The sequence below is a fragment of the Crocodylus porosus genome, unplaced genomic scaffold, assembly GCF_001723895.1.
Source record: "Crocodylus porosus isolate Cpor-Errol unplaced genomic scaffold, CroPor_comp1, whole genome shotgun sequence".
In the NCBI taxonomy this organism is placed as follows: domain Eukaryota; kingdom Metazoa; phylum Chordata; order Crocodylia; family Crocodylidae; genus Crocodylus; species Crocodylus porosus.
The window spans coordinates 1,208,793-1,230,804 of record NW_017728935.1 but is presented as its reverse complement, the minus strand read 5'-3'; the positions used below and the strand labels follow the sequence as shown (position 1 = coordinate 1,230,804).

General features: G+C 44.1%; 1 protein-coding gene across 1 annotated transcript in view; it reads right to left on the bottom strand.

Annotated features, from left to right (window-relative positions):
* Positions 1 to 22,012, bottom strand: part of DSTYK (dual serine/threonine and tyrosine protein kinase) — a 40,989-nt gene that overhangs the window by 17,104 nt on the left and 1,873 nt on the right. The window contains exon 2 of the mRNA XM_019546482.1: positions 8,166 to 8,554. Coding sequence (XP_019402027.1) covers positions 8,166 to 8,554 — 389 coding nt within the window. The remainder of the gene's footprint in view (positions 1 to 8,165; positions 8,555 to 22,012) is intronic.

The window sequence follows — 22,012 nt, the reverse complement described above, 5'->3', positions numbered from 1 at the left end:
GGGACCCATGTTTAAGTATTTAATAAATACAAAGTTCTGAATTTCAGTAATGTCCAGCAGTGTGCAAGCCCAGTCAATTACTGTTGTGCTGGAGCATGAGAACACTAAACATGGTCTGTTGCACCAAGCTAACGCCAGAATAATTTTTTCCTGAATTCAGAACCAAGTCCAAGGTGCCAAGTAATACCAGCCAGGGGAATCACTTCGTTACTAGGATTTGCGTTACCTTTCTAGCTACCGCTGGATACAAAATTTATACGACTAACAAAAAAAACAAAACCCCTAAAAATCACCACCAACAATCCTAACAGCACTGAATTCTCTAGAATTAAAATTAAGGTTATCAGATGCTCATTTCACAAGATACCTCTCCGCTTCCATCTTCAGAGCCGACCGATAGGAGGCGAATTTATGACTTTGGAATTTGGCACATTTTAAAAGGTTCCCCCCCCTCCCCCCAAGCTACATTTGTTCAGCCCAACTGTTTATTTCAGACATTTATTCAAAATCCTGCTTATTTTATGTATGGGTACAGATACTGAAGGACAAAAAAAAAAAAAACTAAAAATAAAAAAGGTGAGACTGCTGGTAAAGTTCTCACCAACCATGTGCAGTGACATCTGGTTTCAATACAATGGAACAATTTACTTGCACGTGGAGATTTCATCTCAAATCCATCCAAATTCTGCACAGCGCTTTGAAATTCTTTGCTAGAGATGCAAAGCAGAAGAAATCCTAACATATTAGGCCACAGTAGACCAAGACAGTGCTCTCCTCCGAGTGAAAGGTTTTGTTTCAGCGTTAGAGCTGGACTAATACATACACATACATGCTCTAAGGTAGCATGGGATAGCTCTTTCAGGCCAGCTCCCTGGATGGTCACCCTTAGTCGGGACTTAAGTGCTTCCGAGGACAAATGCCCGCCTGGGGAGTTCATGTGGAACTGCTACTCTCTCTAAACTCATACCGTAGCTCATTTTGCAATAGCTCGTTTCAAGACGAGGTGGCTTTGTTTTGAAGTTTGACACTATTTTAGCAGATGCCCTGCCCTTTGAGCAGACAGACATTCGTCCCAGTCGGTTCTTTTCGGCCAGTTTCCAGGGGCAGCTAGCGTGCCAAGTCATCTTCCAAGGAACCTGCATTTGAAGGATGTTTAAGGAAAGGACCGAAAAAAAGAAACAGATGACTACCACTTAATTTTCGCAGAACCACCCATTTCCCCAGGACGGCTCATCAGAATATTCTGCCAGAACTACCTGTATCCTCATGTTGAGATTGCCATTTGGAAACCATGAAAAAGTGTTAAGCCTTACTTGCAAGAGCCAGCTCCCAAAAACAGGCTTCCTTTGCCTTTTGGGGAAGAATTCAACCATCACCTTTGGGCAGAGTGAATGGTTACAATCCTTCATGCTACTTTATTAAGAGCTTAAAGGAAAGGATGAGCAGCTCTCCTAAGAAGTCTAAAAGCCAACGGCAGATCTTCACTGGCCACCAGAAGGAACTTCAACTCTGGAGCAGGTGGGAAAAATAAAAGAAAAGTGAAACAATTTGATCACATCCCTTTTCTTCAAGGAAAATCCTTGCATGCAGTTTGCCCATTATGACCGTCATGGGACTCCCAAGCGGGGAAACCTAAACCCGCCTGATCGGGCCTGACACGGGTACAAGTTAGAGTAGATTTTTAAGTGCAATTCTGCAATATTCACCATGACTGATGTGATGACTCACACCAATGACTGTAAACAAAGGAGGAAGCCAGTGCTGTCTCTAGGAGACAGGAAAAAAAAAACCCAACCCTCTCAGAACAAAATACAGCATGAGCAACCAGTTACTGCTTCAGCAGAGGCCTTGTAGGGTTTTCCGGCAACATTAGCAGCATTTAATCCACTTTTGTGCAGTTTCATAGGCTTTCAGTATTATCATATACTCTCAAACGTGCTACTGAAAGAATTAACTGGGTTCATCCTCCCAGGGAAGGAATCTGATCTGTCTGTAAGTGCCCAGCAGCATTTCTATGGCAAGCTACAATTCCTCCTGAAGCGTGATAAAATGGAAAGGACTTGCATTAGCTAGAACTGATATTCACATGACAACTCATAAAAAATGCCATTAAAAGTACGTTACTGTGATCTCAGATTCAAGTCTCATTAAATAGGCTCCAATAAGTTTGTCAAGAGCTTCAGATAAGGAGTTATGGTCAGGGAGCCACGTTCATGTTCTCAGCATTAAAGAGAGACCCTCTCTTACAAAACAATACTAGAGCTTAAGAGCATCAAGGGCACAAGTCTATTAAAAGGCAAATTAGTAACTTGGAAAATACTGCCCGACATGCTTACTGCATTACTGCAGAGGAATCGTGAAGCAAGCCAGCCAGCCAAGCATAGCCCCCCAGCCCAAACACACCCCTCAAAAACCAACTGTGTGCGCATCTAGGGTCTACATTCTGCAACTGCCGGATGATTGTTACACCCCCTCTCCAAGAGCAAGATGAAGTTAATTGGTAAGAGGCAAGAAGAAACTGCTGATACTATATAATTTAAATGCTATTTAGGAGACAAATATGTGGTGTCATCTTCTCAGACACACAAGACACTCCCAAAAAGTTCAATTATAGTTGCATGCATTTCCCCTCTTGAGTGGGGGGGGGGGGCGGCGGCGGGGAGCTAGTCTATTGCTTCCAAGGGACCCCTTCTATATGCATATGCTCCTTCCCAGATCACATTTGGAGACCTTCCAGTTTTTAGTAATGAAGCAGCTCTGAATTAGGGTGGGATTTTACAGACTCACACCAGAGATTATGCACTTGAAGTCAATTTGCTCAATATTTTACTCCAGCCAAATCTCGGTAATCCTTACTCAAGGATCTGATCCTGAACCACTAAGGCTGACAGTAGCAATGTGTGTCAGGGCCCCTTGAAATAAGAGCGATAGCCAATATATTTCTTTGTTGGATAACTAGTTAGTTGTGAAACAGCCTTTCCCTATTGGATTTTGTTCTTCCGTTAGGGGAAGGCTAGCCAACAAGTCTGAATACCAAGCAAGACTAGACCAGTTGAGCAGAAGACTATTTTTACAGGACTACAAAGCCAAGGAACTTGTCCCACCACAACACACGCACCAAACCAGCAGAAAATACAGGACTAATTAGTCTCCAATACTTCAAATGCGAGATCTAGGCCTACACACCTAGTAAGGTGTGTGCGGAAGGAGGTATAAACTCCACGGCTGGTACTTTTAAGGACAGAGTACTTCCACCACTCATCTGAGGCCGATGGACATGATACAAAATGAATCTACACAGAACAACTCAGATATTGAGCACTCGTGCTTAGCAGGAGCACTCTCGCCCACCTCAGAAGTGGAATAACACCACAGGAAGCCGTGGAAGGAAGAGTCCCTCAGGCAAGATCCATACCAGTTAGGGTTTTCACATAGCAAGTCACAGCCAAAAATACCTTGCAAGATAAAGTTCAAGGAAAAAACAAAACTATAATCAGAGACTTATTATAGGATGCAGTCGCTTTGTGATCCAAGTGACAAACAGTAATTCAGTTTTAAAAAACCCATACAGAACTACATTCCACTGCTGCCCCTCCCCCCCCCAAAAAAAGCAGCAGCTACCCACAAACCTTCACAGTAAAACTAAGTTTGCCAGATTACTGAACTCCATTCTTGAGGAAACCCAAATGATAATGCAGGAAACAAATGATGCAACTATCTTTTTACTTTTTCCTAGCTTGAAAGGCACCTGAAACAGCCTTGAGCACATGGCCCAAGACACCACCTGTAGCAATGCACAGAGGTAACAAAGCACAAAGAATGACCTGCAATCAAGTGCATGAAAGAAAAGAAAAAAGCTCAAAACATTAATACTCCTAGCTTTCAACTACTGCAGTCTTCCTCCCTCATCCCTGCACAATGGACACACACCGGGACTTAGCTGAGAGCTGCAAGATACTATCAGTAAGAACCTTATCAATCCTGGGAGACAGGCAAACATTTACTTCCAGCATAGATCTGTAGTCTTGCCATTTAGATGGATCATTCTCCATAACCCACATGCAAGCTGTGTGTAAAGAGGGGCAGATTGCCAAATTCAGCTTTTCCGGCAATGCTATTTGCAGTATAAATGTCTCAGTTAATATACCTGCCAGCTGTGCTCCCACACCACCCTACCCGTGCCAATTAGATTCTTGGCTCCTGTAAGCAAGACAACATCTTTTAATAATCCAGAAGGGAGGTAAAGCCTGCCCGAGACATCAAAAGATTGATTGTCAGGCTAAAGGTTCACATGCTAAGACTGCTTAACATGTTCCGACTATGCACAGGGCTCTTGGTTAACACCGGGAGGCTGCGTAAGAAAACAAGTTTCACACTTGCTTAAAACCCCCTTAATTTTTCAGCACAGCAATATACAGTAAGTCTGAGACATTCACAGAAGCGCTGTTCTCATTTAGATAGCTAAATGGAGCAGCCGTATTTTAAACTGCGCCCAGCAACTCAGTTTCTGGTGCAAGCTGCTGAGCCTGCCGAGTCCCTTTTTTAGGGCTGGTCACTTTGGTTCACATCCCTAAACAGGATCACAGGGCTTGAAAGTCTTGCCTTTGACATCTCACTTGGCACAATTTGTCTCCTTCCTAAAGGAGTTTGCCCAGTTTGAAAGAAACGATTGGAGAGACGCTCAGTGTGCCCCTCATGTAGTCTTCAGCGTCATCAACAACCTCGAAGCTCATTCACAACTGAAGTCGGATTCATCACGGAGAAAATAAACAAAGGTTACTCCTGTCCCATGAATACATTAATCAAAACGGGAAAGTGAAGCCAGTACTATAACGAGGAAACCTCCATCATGTTTTGAGCTAGTAAACAAGCATTCAGACCTGTTTCTAAGTTAAAGGCCTGAACAAAATAGCTGCATGTAATCCAAAACACCCAAACCAGCTCACCTCTGGTGCAAAAAGAGTAAGTTAAGCAGTTTTAACACCATAACATCCATTACCAGCTAGGAATCTGCTATGCTTGCTAAAAAGGCAGGGTGGGACACAAAAATCAGGACTGAAGTCTGGTTTTGTAAGTATTTGAAAGGGTGGAATGGGAAGTAGATCATTTGAAGCAAAGTTTAAAGCCAGCAGTTTGTTGCATCAATTGATACGCGACTCAAACTATGTTAGTCCTACAAAACAAAAACCAAAACAAACAAACAAGCCTGTCATACCAACTGTAAGTCTTGCACAACCACAAAATGTAGCAGGGTGTTTTTTTTAAATCATGCATCTCCCTAACACCTGGAAAAAGAGGGGTCAGGAAATGCCAGTCTAGCATAAGCTTGCTGTTAACTAAAAACAGATGAGACTACAGGGAATCTAGGCAGCTGCTGAAAATAATCCAGTCCTGGCTTGATTTTTCAGAGAGCTGGAGGATCTCAGTTGATTCAAACAGAAACCATTTACTAGATTCATGTACCAAAATTTAGAAGAGCAGAAGCTCCCTTTTCAAAAGCTTTAGCAGACTTCGTTAAAAAAAAACGCTTGCCAAGAAGAATTTTTCCAACTATGAGTTGGTCCAATAAAAGATACCAGATTTACCCAAAGAACCTTGTCTGCCTTTGGCAGACTTAAAGCCTACTATTTATATAGTATTTTACTGCTCTGGTTATGGATGCCACTCCGGTAGTGCCGAACAAGCAGCAGGCATTTTTATGTTACCCAACTCCGCGTGGTTTTGGAAGACAACAGTAGTCTGCTAGCTTCCACAACATGCCGTCACTGTTAGAGCAACAGCAACTCAGGAAGCCTTCAGCATTACACAATACTCAGATGCTTTAGTCACTGAAACTGTCCCAAGCCCTGTTAGCGTCTCGGCTGTACCGTGGTGCAGCAAACAGAAGTCTTCCAAAAAGCAGGGAAAAACAGATTAGTCCTGTAAAACACGATTTATAAGAACATGTCAGAGTTGATGCCACCTCTCATGCACTTTTCTCTCCTTCCACTGAAGGAGGCCTTACTTTGCTATCCCTTTTCAAGTTAGTCTCACTGGCTGTTTTCATCCAGATTGTCCTAAATACAGCTAGAACCAAACAAAGAGTCTGTTGTCAAATCGCTCGAGAAATCTGCAAGAGGGTTGTGCGTACCACTGTACTCAGAAGACCACTATAAAAAAAAAATTAACCATGTAAAAACACTTACAATTTACAGTTTAAACAAACACTCCAAGCTCAACTATCCCAGACAAAGCATGACTACGCTCCAAAGCCAAAATAAGAGCCATTTTGTGGCATGGTACGTCTATGTGATCGGAGCCTTAAACAGTGCCGACTAGAAGAAGCCAGAAGCTACAAGTGCTATACCGCAACTAGCGCTTGAATTCAACTGGGCTCACCTGACCTCTTACTATAAAGCTGGTTTATAAAACTAGGTTCATATTTGGAAGCAAGGAAAGACCTATTCTCCAGTCTTGTTCGTAAAATCCAGATGCAGAATGAAGTGAGGAGAGTGCTTTGAGCAAATGCACACTTCTAGTCTCGTTTAAAAACCTGTCTGATCTATTCCTCAGAAAGGCAAGCGACTGTAAGTACAAAGAACAAATTACCTTTTCAGAGATTACAGAGACATTAGGGCGGGAAGGGACCTTGTGAGAACTGCGTCCATCTGCCCGAGGGGCAGGAAGTCAGCTGGGGTCAGATGACCCCAGCAAGAAAAACATCTAAGCATTTCCTAAAAGGTATCCAGAGTAGGTGCTTGCACCCTCTTCTGGAGGAAGTCTACTCCAGACTCTGGCAACCTGGATGGTAAACAGGCTTTTCCTTATGTCCCGTCTAAAACAGTCTTCCAACAGTTTGCGACCATTAGACCATCCTCCCTTGGGGTGCCCTGGTGAACAGACCTTCTCTCCCCCAGATCCTGATGCACCCCGCTTATACACTTATAGACTGCCACCACGCCAACTCCCTTGGCTCTTGGCCCCTCCTCATAAAGCCCGTTCTCTAATCACGCACATGGCTCTCCTCTCGACTCTCTCAGCTTCTCCATGTCCTTTCTAAAGTGTGAAGCCCAGAATTGGATGCAGTACTCCAGCTGCAGCTTCACCAAAGCAGAGTAAAGCGGGAGAATGACTTCTTGGGTCTTGCTCAAGATGCCAGTAGATGCAAGCCAGAGTTATTTGCTCTGCCAGTTGTGGCATCGTATTGGTGCCTCACGTTCATCTTGTGGGGAATCATGACCCCCCTGCCCCCCCCTCCAGTCTCTTTCCGTCACGGTGCTAGTGAGCCTAGCACTCCCGAGCCTCTAAGTACGATGTGGGTTTTTCCTCCCGAGATGGAGCACCTTGCATTTCTCAGGGTTGAATGTCACCAGGTTTTGATATGCCCACCTTTTAATGCAGGTATCTTCCTGTCAACACACTTCCAAAATGTAACATTGCAGTAACAGATGAGACACGTCAATGTAAAACTGCTATAAAATATCCTTGATCTTTCACAGCATTTGCTAAACAAGTCAAGACTCAGCACTGAGGTAGAAGGCATTCTCTCTCTCTCTCTCGCATAAAAGCAGCTGAGGACAGTCACACAGAAGCAGCGCAAAGCTAGGAACAAAACCCTTAACCAACTATTGTTTTCTTGCTGAACACGCCACCTCCCAGTTACTTTCTTCCAAGTTGTTTGGGATTCTGCTACACTGCCACCTTTTAAGCACCGACAGCCCCCAGCTCCCTCTAGAGGTACTGGTACTCCACCTCTTTTCTGTATTTAAGTATTTCTGAGATAAGCAAGAGTGATTATGCTATGCACCCAAATTATGCAGACTCACTGGGCGACATCAGCCAGCTCTTTAGAGAGAGTTGCTTTGGAAAAGGGAAAACAGATTCTGTGGGGGCTGAGGATTAGCACCCATTTGGGGAGACAGCTTAAAAGCGCTATCTACTTAAAAGTTTAGTTTTTGGAAATGGATGGTAGTGACGAAGAGGACAGATACTGGCAATGAACACTTAGACAAACAGAGGTCCCAAACTCCACCATATTTCAGTTCTTTTAAAAGAGAATTACCTTGGGGCATTCCCCTCAATCATTTAATCACACAACATTAAAATATAACCCTTTACCTTCCGGTAAGTTTAAAATGACAAAAAGGTACAAGAACCAATAATGGACATGTGCCTCTGGTCGGTACCTTGAGCAGCGAGTAAGGCAGTGTCACCTCCAGCTCTGCTATTCGGTGTGCTGGATCCTCACTGTCCCCATGGATTTCCAAATCCTCCTCTGGTATCGTGTCCCACTGCCCTCGATGGGCTGCCAACATATGAACCAGTTCGTATTGCCCCGGCAGAGCCAAGCTAATCCGCGTTTGTGTCCCATGCGTGAAGCGGATTCGCCGCCTCTTACAATTCTCCTCGCTGCTGATTTTGGTGGTGGGGAGCAGCTTCTCACCCAACAGCATGTTGAGTAGTTGGCATTTGGCGTTACAGTTCTGACCAAGGATTAGAAGACAGGGGTGCCAGTTCACCGTCAGCTGGAGATACTCCTCCTCATGGCGGGGGAAGGCAATGAAGTTCAACTGCCCTAGAACGCAAAACCACCAGAATTCATTAGACAAAGGCTGCTGCACATACGCAATTTGAAACTCCACTGGTTTAAGCCTCAAGTCCACTACGCCACCCCAGCACTTTATTTAAAGAGTGAACAAGGCAGGTACCTAACCTAGCACTAAAATACAGTGTTTGTGCACCGTGAAACTAACATCAGACAGTCAACCCCTTTACAAGTTTAATACCAACAGCTAAGATACTTTGCTGACTTTCCCCAGGCTTTGAGGCCTTCTTTGAAAAAAAAGTGCTCCCAAGTCGCACACAAGAAATTAAATCTGAACCAAGGGCAGAGCAGGGTGCACAGAATGGGTGGAACTTTAACCAAATGTCACGTCATTGGCATCTACCAAAATCTCAGCACATTAGCAGTGGGGTGCTTTGGCCTCCAAAGCTTACACTCACCCACATCAGACAATGGCAACGTTTACCACTGTTACCAGATGTTCTCTAAAGGTCATGTCGAAATCCAGGAAGAAAATCTAAAAGTTCAAGGCTTTCCCCATTACTTGGCAGGATGAAGTGCAAGACAATTTGTGTGCCAACAGCCAAGAAGTGCTCCGGGTTGGTGCAGATGGAGGAAGACATACAACTAAGGCCTACTTCAGTTTAAACTTCATTGGTTTAAGCACTTGCATGATGACCAGATGAGACACCAGGTGATAAAATGAGAAGGAAAGCTTGTCAAGCTGGGAGGTAATAAAGGCCCACAACCGTTCTGTGCAGCCTGAAACTGAGCCTTATTATTACACTCTCCTTACAGACACCCAAAATGGGAGGTGGAGTGCAGGGAGAAGGAACAGTGCTACAGCATGTAAAGCTGGTTCCCCAAATACCAAACATCCCTTTCAACTTTAACCAACACATGCCATTAACTAGAGTCTTAATATAAAACTATCTGAAGTAGCTGTCACTGGGCACACTTATACACGCAGTTTAATGTGCATTAAAGAGTCACAAAACACCACGTACTTACACCAAGTTGTATTAAAATAAGCTAACACGCCTTTTTCTTGTACCTCAAAATGAAGGTAATAATTTTTTATGAGCATTAGCAACAGTGCATTTGGTGGCTTGAGTAGCTGCAAGTTCCAAACAGCACCTAAGATGATTTCTTCCCTGTTGCCCCTTTCCTCCTCCATCCTCCCGTTTGACGTCTGAATTACAACTGGATCTGTTTTTAATTTGTCTTTTATCCTCCTGCACTACGAAGACTAACATTGGGTGTCTCAGCATTGTTTTTAAATCAACCCATTAGCATTAGATGCAGCATGGTATGCAATCTTGGAGTAAAGTTGCAGTTTAGATTAAAGTTGCCAATCAATCGTCTCAGTAACAGTAAGAAATGGATGGGAAGGAGCAGGCAGTCAAATCATAGACCAGTTCTCATGTTGTGCAAGTCAGTCCAGTTCCACTGTGTTCAGAGCTGGCGATTACAGCATCCAAAAAGTGCACGAGTGGTTTGTGTTTTTTTTAAAGACACAAATACACACTAGATCCTAGTAGCGAAGCTTCTTGTATTAGCAACAGAGCAACAGGAAAGACACCTACACTAGGCAAAAAATCAGGAGCTTTAAACACAAAAACACCAGATGCAGAACAGAAATAAATCTACATCGTTTAGGAGGAGCAAGTTTAAACTGACTTATAAAATTAAAAGAACCAGATCACATGACTATTTTTTTTTTTTTTTGGTTAGAAAAAAAAAAAAAATGATTCCAGTGATGGTTAAGAGGCAACAGATTCTCCTACTAATCCCTCTATCACTTTAGTGAAGCAGTTGCATGGAAAGATGCTGCTGAGTTCATACTTCAGATCTCTGGCAGGGGTCTGAGACTTCAATGGAACAAGTCTTTTCCATCCCACCACCACCATGACGGTATAGGAACAGTTTTTCCCCCTCAGTACATGAATAAAAAGGATGAAGAGAAAACAGAACTGTTTTACAGTGCAACCGGACAAAGTCGAGTAGACCAAGACGGGACCCGATGATCAGGTCCTAAATATTTAGAAGCTGGTGAAAGGAAGAAGAAAACCTCCAACACTGAAGCAGCTTCCTAGCTAGTTGTTTCAGACTCCAATTCATCAATAAGGACAGGCTGCAGCCATAAGAGCTGCTCTACAACAACCACTTTTTACCATTATGGAAGGATTGTGTTCAAACTGCTGAAGGAACCTGATCTGCCGTTTCTAATAACCTGACCAGACTGATGGGAGTGACTGCCCTTTGAACAGCACGAGCCATCTCCAGACAGCCCGACTCAAATGTCTTTTTAAATTTTCATGCCTCCACTAAAAATAAAGCTCCCTCAAGCCATGAGACCAGTTTCAATATTGAAGTGCCTTGCTAGCCTAAGGGAATCAAATGGAACTGACAACTATTAATAGATCCCCTTTCCCACCAAGCTCGGTTTACAACTCCTGTTCTCAGTCATTTTGCACACAGTGATCAAGGTGCAAAAGCCGTTTAAAGCATATATCAATTTGGCTACTGTTAAAACGGAGCCTCATCTGGATGCCCAGAAACCCACATCCATGGACCTCACCAGGCTGTGGTCCTGCACTTGCACTTGAAGTAGCAGCAGGGTCAACAGCACGACACTCCACCCTCCTCCAAGTGGGGCAGGAGTCATCAACCCCTTAACCCTAGCAGCCAGGGCTACGAAACCTTCTGTCAGAATCCTTTGCTGGGACACTGCTGCCAAGACCCAGACCAGTCGTACGTGCTAACACTGCTTTTAGCAAAGCCGATGCACCTCACTCGAAGCACAGCTGCACCGACTCAAGCAGATGCCCTGGTGTCACAGATGTTAGATGGCATGGACCTTACCGATTGGGTCCAGCCCCGCTTGTACTTGGGCAGGAAAGACTGCTGGGGGGGGTCAGTTCTTTCTGTCACATATTTCACTCTTCCTTAACCATGAAAGGTAGGAGCTGAGCACCAGCCACCTTGGCCCGAACATCTACTCGGAGAGCCTTGTGCTTTATATTTAAAAAAAAAGAAGATTAAAAGCTGACACTAGTAAAAAACCAAAACAAAAACAAACAAACAAAAACACCAAAACACAGGACTCCATGAGGTCCCCAGGGTTGATCAAGTCTCTCACAATCTTCTCCTGAGCATTTTCCTTCTTTCATCTCATCTCAGCTCCTCCTGCACAACTTGAAGGCACACATTGGGAGTATAATGGAAGATGAAACAACGTTTCTCAAAGGAGGATGAAGAAACACCAAATAAAAAGTCTCTGTAAATAATCATCTGGAAGACACGCAATACTTATTTTGTTCAAGTCCCTCCTAGAGTTCAGTAGCCACAAACAGGTCGAAACGTTGATGCAGAATACACACGCCGATGACTGAAGTACACCAAGTGCCAAAGGAAACGGTGGCGTAGGTTGTAGCCGTGTTGGTCTAAGGACATAGGCAGACAAAGTTCTTTGGGTCAACCTGATATCTTATCAGACAAGCTCATAGTTGGAAAAAATTCTCTTTGCAAGTTTTCGGGTACAAATACCCTTTAACAGGCTGAGGAAGCCAAGGAAACCATGTGCACTTGCAAGAAAGCAATTCACAAGAGACTTCTTCCAATCCAGCGCTAGACTGAACAGGTAGATGAAATCCTCCACACTGCTCATCAAGAGTCCTATTCATTTGTCCAAAAAATAAGTCCTCTGGGAAACATTTCTCGTATAAAAGAAATAGATACACTTCAAGTGATTTTTATCAAATGTCACTTGAAAAATGTTTCAAGTGACAATGTACAAGAGTCATTTCACTTTTCACGCTCGACTTTAACATGGTCAATTTTAAATCTTTAACGGGGGGGGGGGGGGGGAACCCCCGCCAGAAAACACCCCACCACTTCTCAGCCCACTGAGACATTAGCCCATATAAGACCTCTGTCAGTGATCACAATATTACAGATGGCTGGACTACAAGGACTAAATCAAGGTGTCAGTACCTAAAACAAACCTCAGGGAGAGCAGCCTCTCAGGATTTTGGAATTAAAAATTAAATATCAGCCATGCTAGAATTAGTTAGGCGTCCCATTGATATTTAGAGCAGAGAAAAATGTGCCCAGCACTCATTTTTTAGATATTATCAGTGACAAACAGCTCCAAATAGGTTCTGCGAGTCACTGGTCTGCCAGAAGGGAGAGCTCTCACAGTGTAAATCCATGCAGTGATTTTAAGGACAGGAAATTCTGGGTTTAAGAAAAGCACCTACTACCCTACCCCGCCACCCTCCCCATGCACACCCATAGTAATATTCAAGTTCAGACAAAATTCTCATCCCTGCCGACTGGTATAGGACTTGCTTGAGAAGAGGGTTTAATTCACACCTTGCTAGCCAATTCTGCCTTTTAGGAAGAAATTACGGTTTATATCCAGAACCTGAGAGCCTTCATCCAAAAACAAGTTTGCCTTGTTAGCTAGCTGAATTAATTTAGTCCTATGAACTAAACCGTTTCAAAAGTTCACAGCTACTGCAAATGCAAGTCTAATTGACTTGAACACTCTCCCAAAGCGCAAATTAAAAACAGAAAAAGAGAGAAAAGTCTTTCATACAGAGAACTGTGCAGGTGAAGTGGTTTCTAGATGCAGGTAGTTAACTACCAAGTTTAAAAAAAAAAAAAAAAAAACCTTAATAGTATTTATAAAAACAAGATAACCCAGTTTGTTTTGCTGCATTCAAAACAGGAGGTTAAAAAGCAGCAAGAGCATGGTCTCAAACAAGCAAAATACCAAAGCCTCCATTATCTTGAGGTAGGAAAAAAAAAAAAAAAGTGTTATTTGACATAACATAGCAGTTTTAAGGTGAGCAGTGGAAGATTTTTAAGAGTGGCTTCATGGCTCTTTGCAAAAGCCCTACAAAAGCCCAAGCCGTTTTCCCACTCAAGCAACTAGATGCTCTCTAGACTCTTCCCCCAATTATAATATATCCAGCTTTGAGAAAATAGGCAGCCTTACCGTTAAAAATTCCACTGTGGTACCAAGAAGAATCTTATTTATTTAAATGAAACCTATTCCCTCCCATTAGGAAAGCAGACTTCTAGATTACAGTGGCTTGTAACAGCAGAAAGGGATGTAGCCAAAGTGGTTTATTTATTTTAACTGCCAATATGGCTTATTTTACAATTACTTCTCAGTCTACAAGTCTGATGCCTTCTTGCGGCTTGCCACCCACCACTACATAAAATACCAATGATGTGAGACTTCACAAGTGAGCAGCTCATAAACAGCCCGTGTGAAAAGGCGGCTCCAATAATCCTATGCATCTTCTGAGTAAATGGTCTAAGATTCAACTCCTCAAACCATATAGTCAGCCCTGAAAAAAAAAAAAAAAAAATCTTTCACTTGCATTTAGTTGATCGCAGCAAGTTTGCTATACAAGAACCCTCCAAGAAGGAAACCTAGCAGCTGACAGCTATCTACAGTTCAAGCTACTGCCACAAGTCTGACCCAGATAGAAACAGGCACCCCAGCAAGAGTACCCCAGCTCATCTACGCAACCTCCCCCCGCCCCCCGCGGACAAGTCAGTCCTCCCTCACCCCTCTACTCATCATTAACACTGAATAACTGTTTCTCACAGAAGGCATGTGCAAGCCAAACTGGCCTATGTTCCAAAATGAACATTATTTACAGAAAAGCATGCTATAATTATGGCTAAAGAAGTCAAACTGGTATTTTTAGTTGTCCTCAATGCAATCTAGTCAAATTAATCCCACCCCCCACCACAAGGCTCATGGCTGCAGGTCACAATGCTATTCTAATTCTACTGTCTGGTAAGTGCTTATAGCACCAGTTCTCATCAGTTCATAGTTGATCGAGGGCCAGAACACTGCAGAAGTGATTTTCTACCCTCTAACAGCAGTGACCACAGCACTGGTTCAAAGGGGTGCTGTGCAGCCAGACATGGCACAGGCTTAGAGGCATACCTCCAAGGTGCTTACCATTAGGAGATGCACTAGTAAGACAGAGGTGGAATTGGATCCAGTCCCATTAGGCAATATGAACTTGGGCAGCCAAGTCCGATCCCATTTCATACCGAGTCCAAGGAGCAGCTAACGCAGGTGGTGAGTGGGTCCCTCCTCTTCCTCTCTGCTTTGCAACTAAGTGGCACAGGATAACTTTGGCTTCCTATACATGGAACAGGATCAGATCCAGAGTTTTGATATGCAAGCCTTAAGAGCATGACACCTCTCCTACAGCAGACTGAAACACTTGCATATAGGTGCCAAACACCTCCTTTGAAAGGAGGCTGACAAATGTATTGTCATTTTTGACATGCTTAAATTCTTACTATTCATCCTTCTTCTGACAGTTTGAGACAGACAGCACGGGGAAGCTGTAAACAGTGCAACATCACAGCAGCGACTAGATGAAAATAACTCGCTGCTCAAGTACTGGCACCAGCAGAAGTCCCAATTATAGCTGCAGTAACAGCAGTTTTCCCTTCATATTCCTGGAGGTCATCTGTACAAGTAAAACACAACTAGCCCAAGTGTTGGCATGTAGAAGTTCTGCTCATCTGACGGAAGGATCCTTTCCATATTTAGAGTTTTATCACATGTGAATGTAGGGGCTTTGGACTATGTATACTTCACCTCTGCAGTTTTTGCAGAAAAACCAACAGTACCTCACACTGTAAGAAGAAATGTACCATGTCAGACTCAAACTATTTTAGCCCCATTTTAAAATCACTTATTTTCTGCACATGCAGCCTGGACCACATTCTGCCTTGGTTCATGCACAAAGCTCCCGCTGACTTGAGTCAGCAGCTATGGGCACACCATCCTACAACAGTGTTAGTCAGAAGCAGGGCTCCTCTATTCTACAGCAAAATGTTGTTCCTTTGAAGTTTAAAGGGCTCACCATCCCTGGAGAGAGTAAGATAGGGGCTTTGCCCACAGTCTTTCTGGCTGCTGTAGGCTACAGAGTTACGAAGAAGCAGAATCAGCAACAATCTCTTCCAGATACTGCAGGATGATATTCTAGTGAAGAGGTATAAAGAAGTTTCTCCATTAGTCTCAGAAGACACACCACCTTAGTCCAGATAGCCCTGTGCAATTACCAGGCCACAGAGCTCACTTATAAACAGGTTTCTTCCAAGACACGCATCTTCAAAATGGCTACAGCATTCAACACCTCAAAGCTTGAAAGATTCTCCTGTAGCACCAAAATTTCTCCAATACTACCAACTTAATATTTAACCAAAAAAGGTTATTATTCTAGCCTGCATCACAATACGTTTTGATCTGTGTATTAGTTAGCTTTGATACCAGCTTTCATCAGTACCCCAGCACTCTTCCCTGCCTGGGGCAGGGGGGTTGGATGCCATCTGCTGAGGTACTGGGGTTGGAAGGGACCTAACAATAGGTATCAGGAGCAGTACAGTTTGTTCAATTAGTCATTAAGTGTCCAAACAAAAAACCCTCCTGGTTCACCTGTCAATAGTTCTGATAGTGAGCAGATCAATGACATTGCTTAAGGAACCATTCTATTAAGAAAGCATTTCCACTCCAAGTCATGCTCATAACATGAATACCTTTTGTATTCTTAATTGCCCAGGAAGCTCCCCTCCATCCTGTCCCTCCCACCTCTCCAAGGTACCTCTAACCCAGAGGTCAGATGACTTCACTAGCAAAGTCCCTAACCAACTTCAGGGAGTCTCTGAAGATAGCAGAAAGGCACTCCTACTATAGCAGTAGGCAGCAGTAAAACACACCCTCCAAGATGGGTCATGTTTCTGAAATATTCCACATTTAGTGGCATCTTCTTAACAAGGAGTATCCCAATTGTGTGCTTACAGCCTTTCACAACTCATAGTCAAAGCCATTGCAAGCAGCTGTATTCAAAGTCACTGAAAAGTCTGCGGGCAGCTCAAGAGACCGTGCATTTGAAAACAAGTTAAGAGGCAAATCATTTCTTAGCAGTTAGACCTACTGTACCTTAAGTGGGAATGCAAGCTTGTTCTTCCAAGACCGAGCACAAAGCATCCAGCTCCAACCCAAGTCATTGCTACTGCTTCTGGAAAAGCTGAAGAGCTACGTGGATGGTAAAGTCATGTTCAGACAAATAGTTTGAACCTGTTCTTCTATGCTTCATTGAAGAGTCTGAATAGACTTAATTTACATAGAGCTCTGCCAACAAGACAAACGTATTTAGAAGACAACAGCCTACCAGAGAAATTGCTGAATAGTTCCGTACATGCTCAAGTGCTCCAACTTGCCTGTTCTTGCCTTCCTTCCTACAAGTAATTCTCTCCATGAGCAGCATCCATATTACAAAGACAAAGATGCTAGTCAGAATAACCAATTAAACCAGCAAGTCAAGTCACATACCAGAAGGCAGTATCAACTCTTGAGCAGTCACCATCATGCCAGACACAAGTCTGGCATCTACACCACAAATGAGAGTATCCGTACCACAGTATGCACAGCTCAGGCTACCACTGGACTCCATTACAAGGTCAGTCATCTAGACACACATCCACAAAAAACCTCCGTGTTTACAATCCAGCATTACCTAGAGGCTTACTATAGGCAATTGTTTCTCCAGTGAAGGAACAGTTGTTCAGGAACTCCAAATGAAAGGAAATCACAGGTGCTGCAGTTCCCTGCAGTCAGGCACATAATGGACATTAAGCCCAAAAAGAACACCCACTCCAGCTTGCCTGCAAACCACAAAACTCCTAACAAACCAGGAGTGCTTCATACCAAAAAAAGATTCAAGAACAAGGTGCCACCACTGCCTTAGTCTCACACAAACAGGGATGATATAGACTGCCCCAGACATTACGGTGATGGTAGAAAACTATTGCAAGAGAGACTCACAAATGCTCCAAGGACTAACATGGCTGCACTGAACATTAAGGTTGAGGTGACGGGGGGGGGGGGCAGGGTCTGAACCCTGGTTTCTTACCGGTATTCTAAACCTGCTTACTAGATATCAAATCCCCACAACCATGGAGAAAACAACCTTATTTTTAGACGCAGCCAGTTGCACTGAAGAGGATTTTCCTGGGGACTTTTAGGCTACATCATCTAGAGACATGTGATAACACACTTCAAATAAGCACCCAAAAGGACTAGTGTCCAAGCATGTGGATCCCATTTATCTTTTCTCTGGAGGAAGAAGGCCAATTCAAGAACAAGGGAGCCTCTCACAAAACCTGGTTTTGTAGGGAACAACTACTCAGACAAACAAGTCTAGTTTGCCTGGGTTTTTTCTTGACAGGTCCCCCCCCCCCCACAAAAAAGAGAAGTTAAACCTGCACCCAGCCCCGTTTTAGAAGAACTCTGTCACAGCTTCCTAGCCCACACCAGGCCCATTTATCCCAACCGGCTTCCTTAACATTCACTTGAAAGTAGATGCACAGGGAGCGCCAGCGAGAAGAGGAGGAAAGAGATCACGTTTCCAGTAAATTAGATGGCTATGCAAAGCCAAGTTCTGTACTGTCTGTAGCTAATCTCGTTTAAGAACAAGTCTCTGCTGTTGTGTTTCTCAGATTAGAAGCACTCGGCCCAAGCAGCAGCAGCAGCAACATTATCAAGTGCTATTTCAGCAGCTAAGAACACGAAGCAGAGACACCTCTGCCATTAAGAATTTGTGATCCTGAGCTTTACCCTTCTTGACGTACCCTAATGCAGGACTAAGGTAGCCATCCCTGCATCAAGAGCTGGCTAAAGACCGCATCCTTTTAAAATTTTAAGTTCACCTGAAGATGCAGATTCATGCAAAAGACCACCACCAGCAGCTGCCTTCTTGAGCACGAGATCATCAGTGCTTAAGTGCTGGCTGCAAAGATAACTAGGTTTTTACGCCATAATAATCTGTACCTCTTGAGAGATCAGAATACCCGATTTCCTGGCAGGTGGGTATTCCTTGTAGATGGTACTGTTCATCTGCAGTGCCCCAAGTGGCAAGCGTCTCCTTTTTGAACCGTCTGTTACCAACTAAACAGCACCAGCCTGAAGCCAGCGTTAAACTCAAGGCTCCTCCTTCAAAAAAGCTTACGACCTACAATTCAATAGCCACAGAGCAAAGAATGAAGCTTGATTTCAAGGTAGTGGAGGAGAAAGCACCAGTCAGTTGCTTCGATCAGTTGGTGGCCAGCACTGTGGCCCACGGAGCGGGGGTGTCACACCGCAGCTCCCAGGCTCTCGCTCAGTCCCTGTTCCCTCTCTTGCTCTGGCCGAGACTGAGCTGTTTCTTGTCCCAGGGGACAAGACAGCGCAAGGCCCAGCATGGAGGGAGAGTCCAAGGCTGTGTGGGTACATGGCCTGTACCAGGTTCATGGTGCAGCAGCAGGGACAGCCACGCAGCCTGGGGACCCATGGTTTGCTCTGGTAGAGCCCACAGCATGCCACCCTCACTAATGCAGCTTGCAGGGCATGCGGCCCTCAGTCAGTTGGATAGCCCTGGCCTAGATGATATTTTAAATGAGCGAGGCAGCAAGCAGTAGAAACCAGCTATTATACACTTACCTCAGAACAGCTGACAGAAGCTAGAAGCTTGTGCCCGTGAGTATGGCTTCTCAAGCTACACGTGGAGAGGAGCAACTTAAGATCCACCAGCACTTTGGAGTTAAAGATTTACAGAGAGGCATTTCTGGCTTGTACAGAGCAAGATGTCCTGCAGAGTCCTTTGACCTTTTATATGGATTTTAATTAAAACTTTGTAGTTTAAACAGACACCGTCTATAAAGTGCTGCCTGCCCCAGGAGTGACACTGCAGATTCCTTGAATGGGAAGGCACATTTCACTAATCAACAACCCAGCACAAACTGCTGTATAACAGCCAGCTTCGATTGTATTAGTATTACAGCAGGACAACCATCTTCACAGCATGCAGCGTTTTGCCCTGCACCTTAACTCCACCCAAGCAAACCACGAGCATTTTCCCTCATTTATTCTCACAGACTTAAGAGGCGTTTGTTAGCTTAGGCTGCAAACAAACACCCTTGGCTGGGTCACCTAAACCTTATTTTACCAGGGAAGAAATCCCATCTTCCTCCTACCACCCCACCCTTTAGTTACTACTGTGGACAAATCCATTTTTTTTTTTTTTTTCATATAGACTAAGTCAATGACCAAAGCCAAGCAAACTTTTCCAGAACAGTTACACATTAATAGGTGCAATATGCATCTCCGTGCAGAGCCAGAAGACCAAACCTAGCTGGTTTTGCTTTCTCGGCCCTGAAGCATTGTTATAGCCACTTACAGAACAAGACCCTGGGATTGGCTTAGATGCCTATATATCAAAATATAAAAAGAAATGGTTATTTAAACACAGGAGATATTCCCAAGCGAGGCAAACCAGACATTAAGAAACCCAGACTGAACTATTTTAAGTTTCAGTGTAAACTGTTTGGAAAAATTTCCAGACAGAAAATGAGAAAAAAAAAAACCTAGGATTGAAGAACATGCAACCTAGTCATTCAACAGGTTGAATTTTTTTTTTTTTTTTTTTTTTTTTTTTTTTTAATAAAAAGGTGTTAGATGCTGTTCTCCATCTCTAAACCCTTGACCAGAACCCCTATTTATAGCTCCTATTACAGGAATAATCAACACATGGAACATGCCAGCTAATGAAGACATTGAAAAAGGAAAACAAGAATTGTGTAAGAAGCTAGCAAGCTTGTTCTGCAGAACTCTGATCCTCTTTAAAACATTATCCCATAGTACAAGTTTCTAGACAGTCTCTCTAAAGGCCTTCCAGTAATAATAGACAGAAGCATTTTTCTTTTAATGATAACTAAAACAACTCATCTTCTGAGGACACGCTGCATGTAGCCCGAACAAGAAGTTATGTTATGACTCTATTACTATTAGTGTACTGAATACGCACACAGACAATTAACATCTTGATCCATTACTAGCAATGTTTTACCATCATCTGCAACTGCTGATGTTGCCAAGAGGATTTTTTTTTAAAAACTGTTTTGTTTTTTTTTTTGGTGGGGGCGGGGAGGGAAAAAAAAAAAAAAAAAGCGGAAAGAGAGGAAGGGGGAATAATTTTAAAACATAACTTGTACCCAAGTCAAGGGGATTTATGCTCCTTCAACCCAAAGGCTTTTGAACATATGTAAGTTAGGTTTAACACAGCACGCAAATCAGGCCTTAAGAAAAAAGTTCTTTCAGAGATGGCAAGAGCCAGTAAAAATTCTCACACCACGAGACCAAGTTTAGTAGACAAGTCTTAAAAGCTTTTAATTACACCAAGCAGGCAAGCCGTCCCATTCAGTAAGATGATTATGTATGCAATTGCTGTGGACTGCAGCCCTCCACTTCAGAGGCCTGTATCCTCTCAAAACTGAAGTCGTAAAGCCTACCTCTCCAAGTGAATGGGGTCCATGATTCTGGTTTTCAGAAGCTTTAACCCTGTATTGAAGGCTACAGCACCAGGTCCACTGACTGTTTACCAAAGCTACACTTTGTATCCTTGAGAACCTAGTGTCAAGCAGGCAAACACAAGGCAAGACAGCTTTGCCAAGGGCTACTCTGATATATTGTATTGTTTGGAAAAAAACACCTATATAGGATCCAAGGAACTGGGGCAAGATTGAGCAGATTGTTTAACATGCAATCAAGATACAGGGCATATTCTACAAGCATGCCAATATGAAGCATCTCTTATTTAGAAAGGTTTCCCGAAATGTTTACAAACTAAACCCCAGCTTCACCCTAAATGTACGCAAACCTGTTGAAGCGGGCCAAAAACAAGCAAAAACAACGGGTTTGCTTCCTAAGAAACATCAACAAGTCAAAACCACACCGGAAGTAGGATGTCAATAAAAACATCAGATGTGTAGAGCTGCTTTGCTTCAGTCTCCCGTGTAGGTAAAAGTAAAACGCATCCTGCTGGAAAAGGGCTGCGTTAAAGGCTCGCAACAAGGCTGGGATTCTCGGATCAGCACCGTCGGGCAGTTTCCCGCACGTCTCGGAGCCCTAGAGGAAAGCCGCATCCGCACGCTTCTTCCCAGAAGCGACCGGGTAACGCTTGTACGGCCTCGTCACACCAGCCCCCTTGCACAAGGATGCTCTCTGGACACCGAGCCCAGGACGGGCTTGCGCACACAGCTCATGGGCGAGGCTGCAGCAAGAGCGGGGACACGAAGCGGTTATCTGCAGGATGCCTCCGCCAGGCGCTGCAGGGCCATCGCAAGCCCACCTCGGGGCCTGCCTGGAGCCCCCCGCCCCCCTCGCTACCCAGGTTCCTGCCCCAGCGCCCCGCAAAGGACGCCCCGGCACAGCCACCCAGTCCCTTCCTCCTTTGGGCACCCCCCCACAGGTGTCCCACTGCCCATGCTACTTCGGGGACCCTTCACAGCAGCCCCATGGACCCCCCCCATGCCAGCCCCCCACCTTGCAGGATCTACCTGCCATTCACCTTCTTCCCCCTGCCCCCCAAAGCCACAGGACCCTATGGG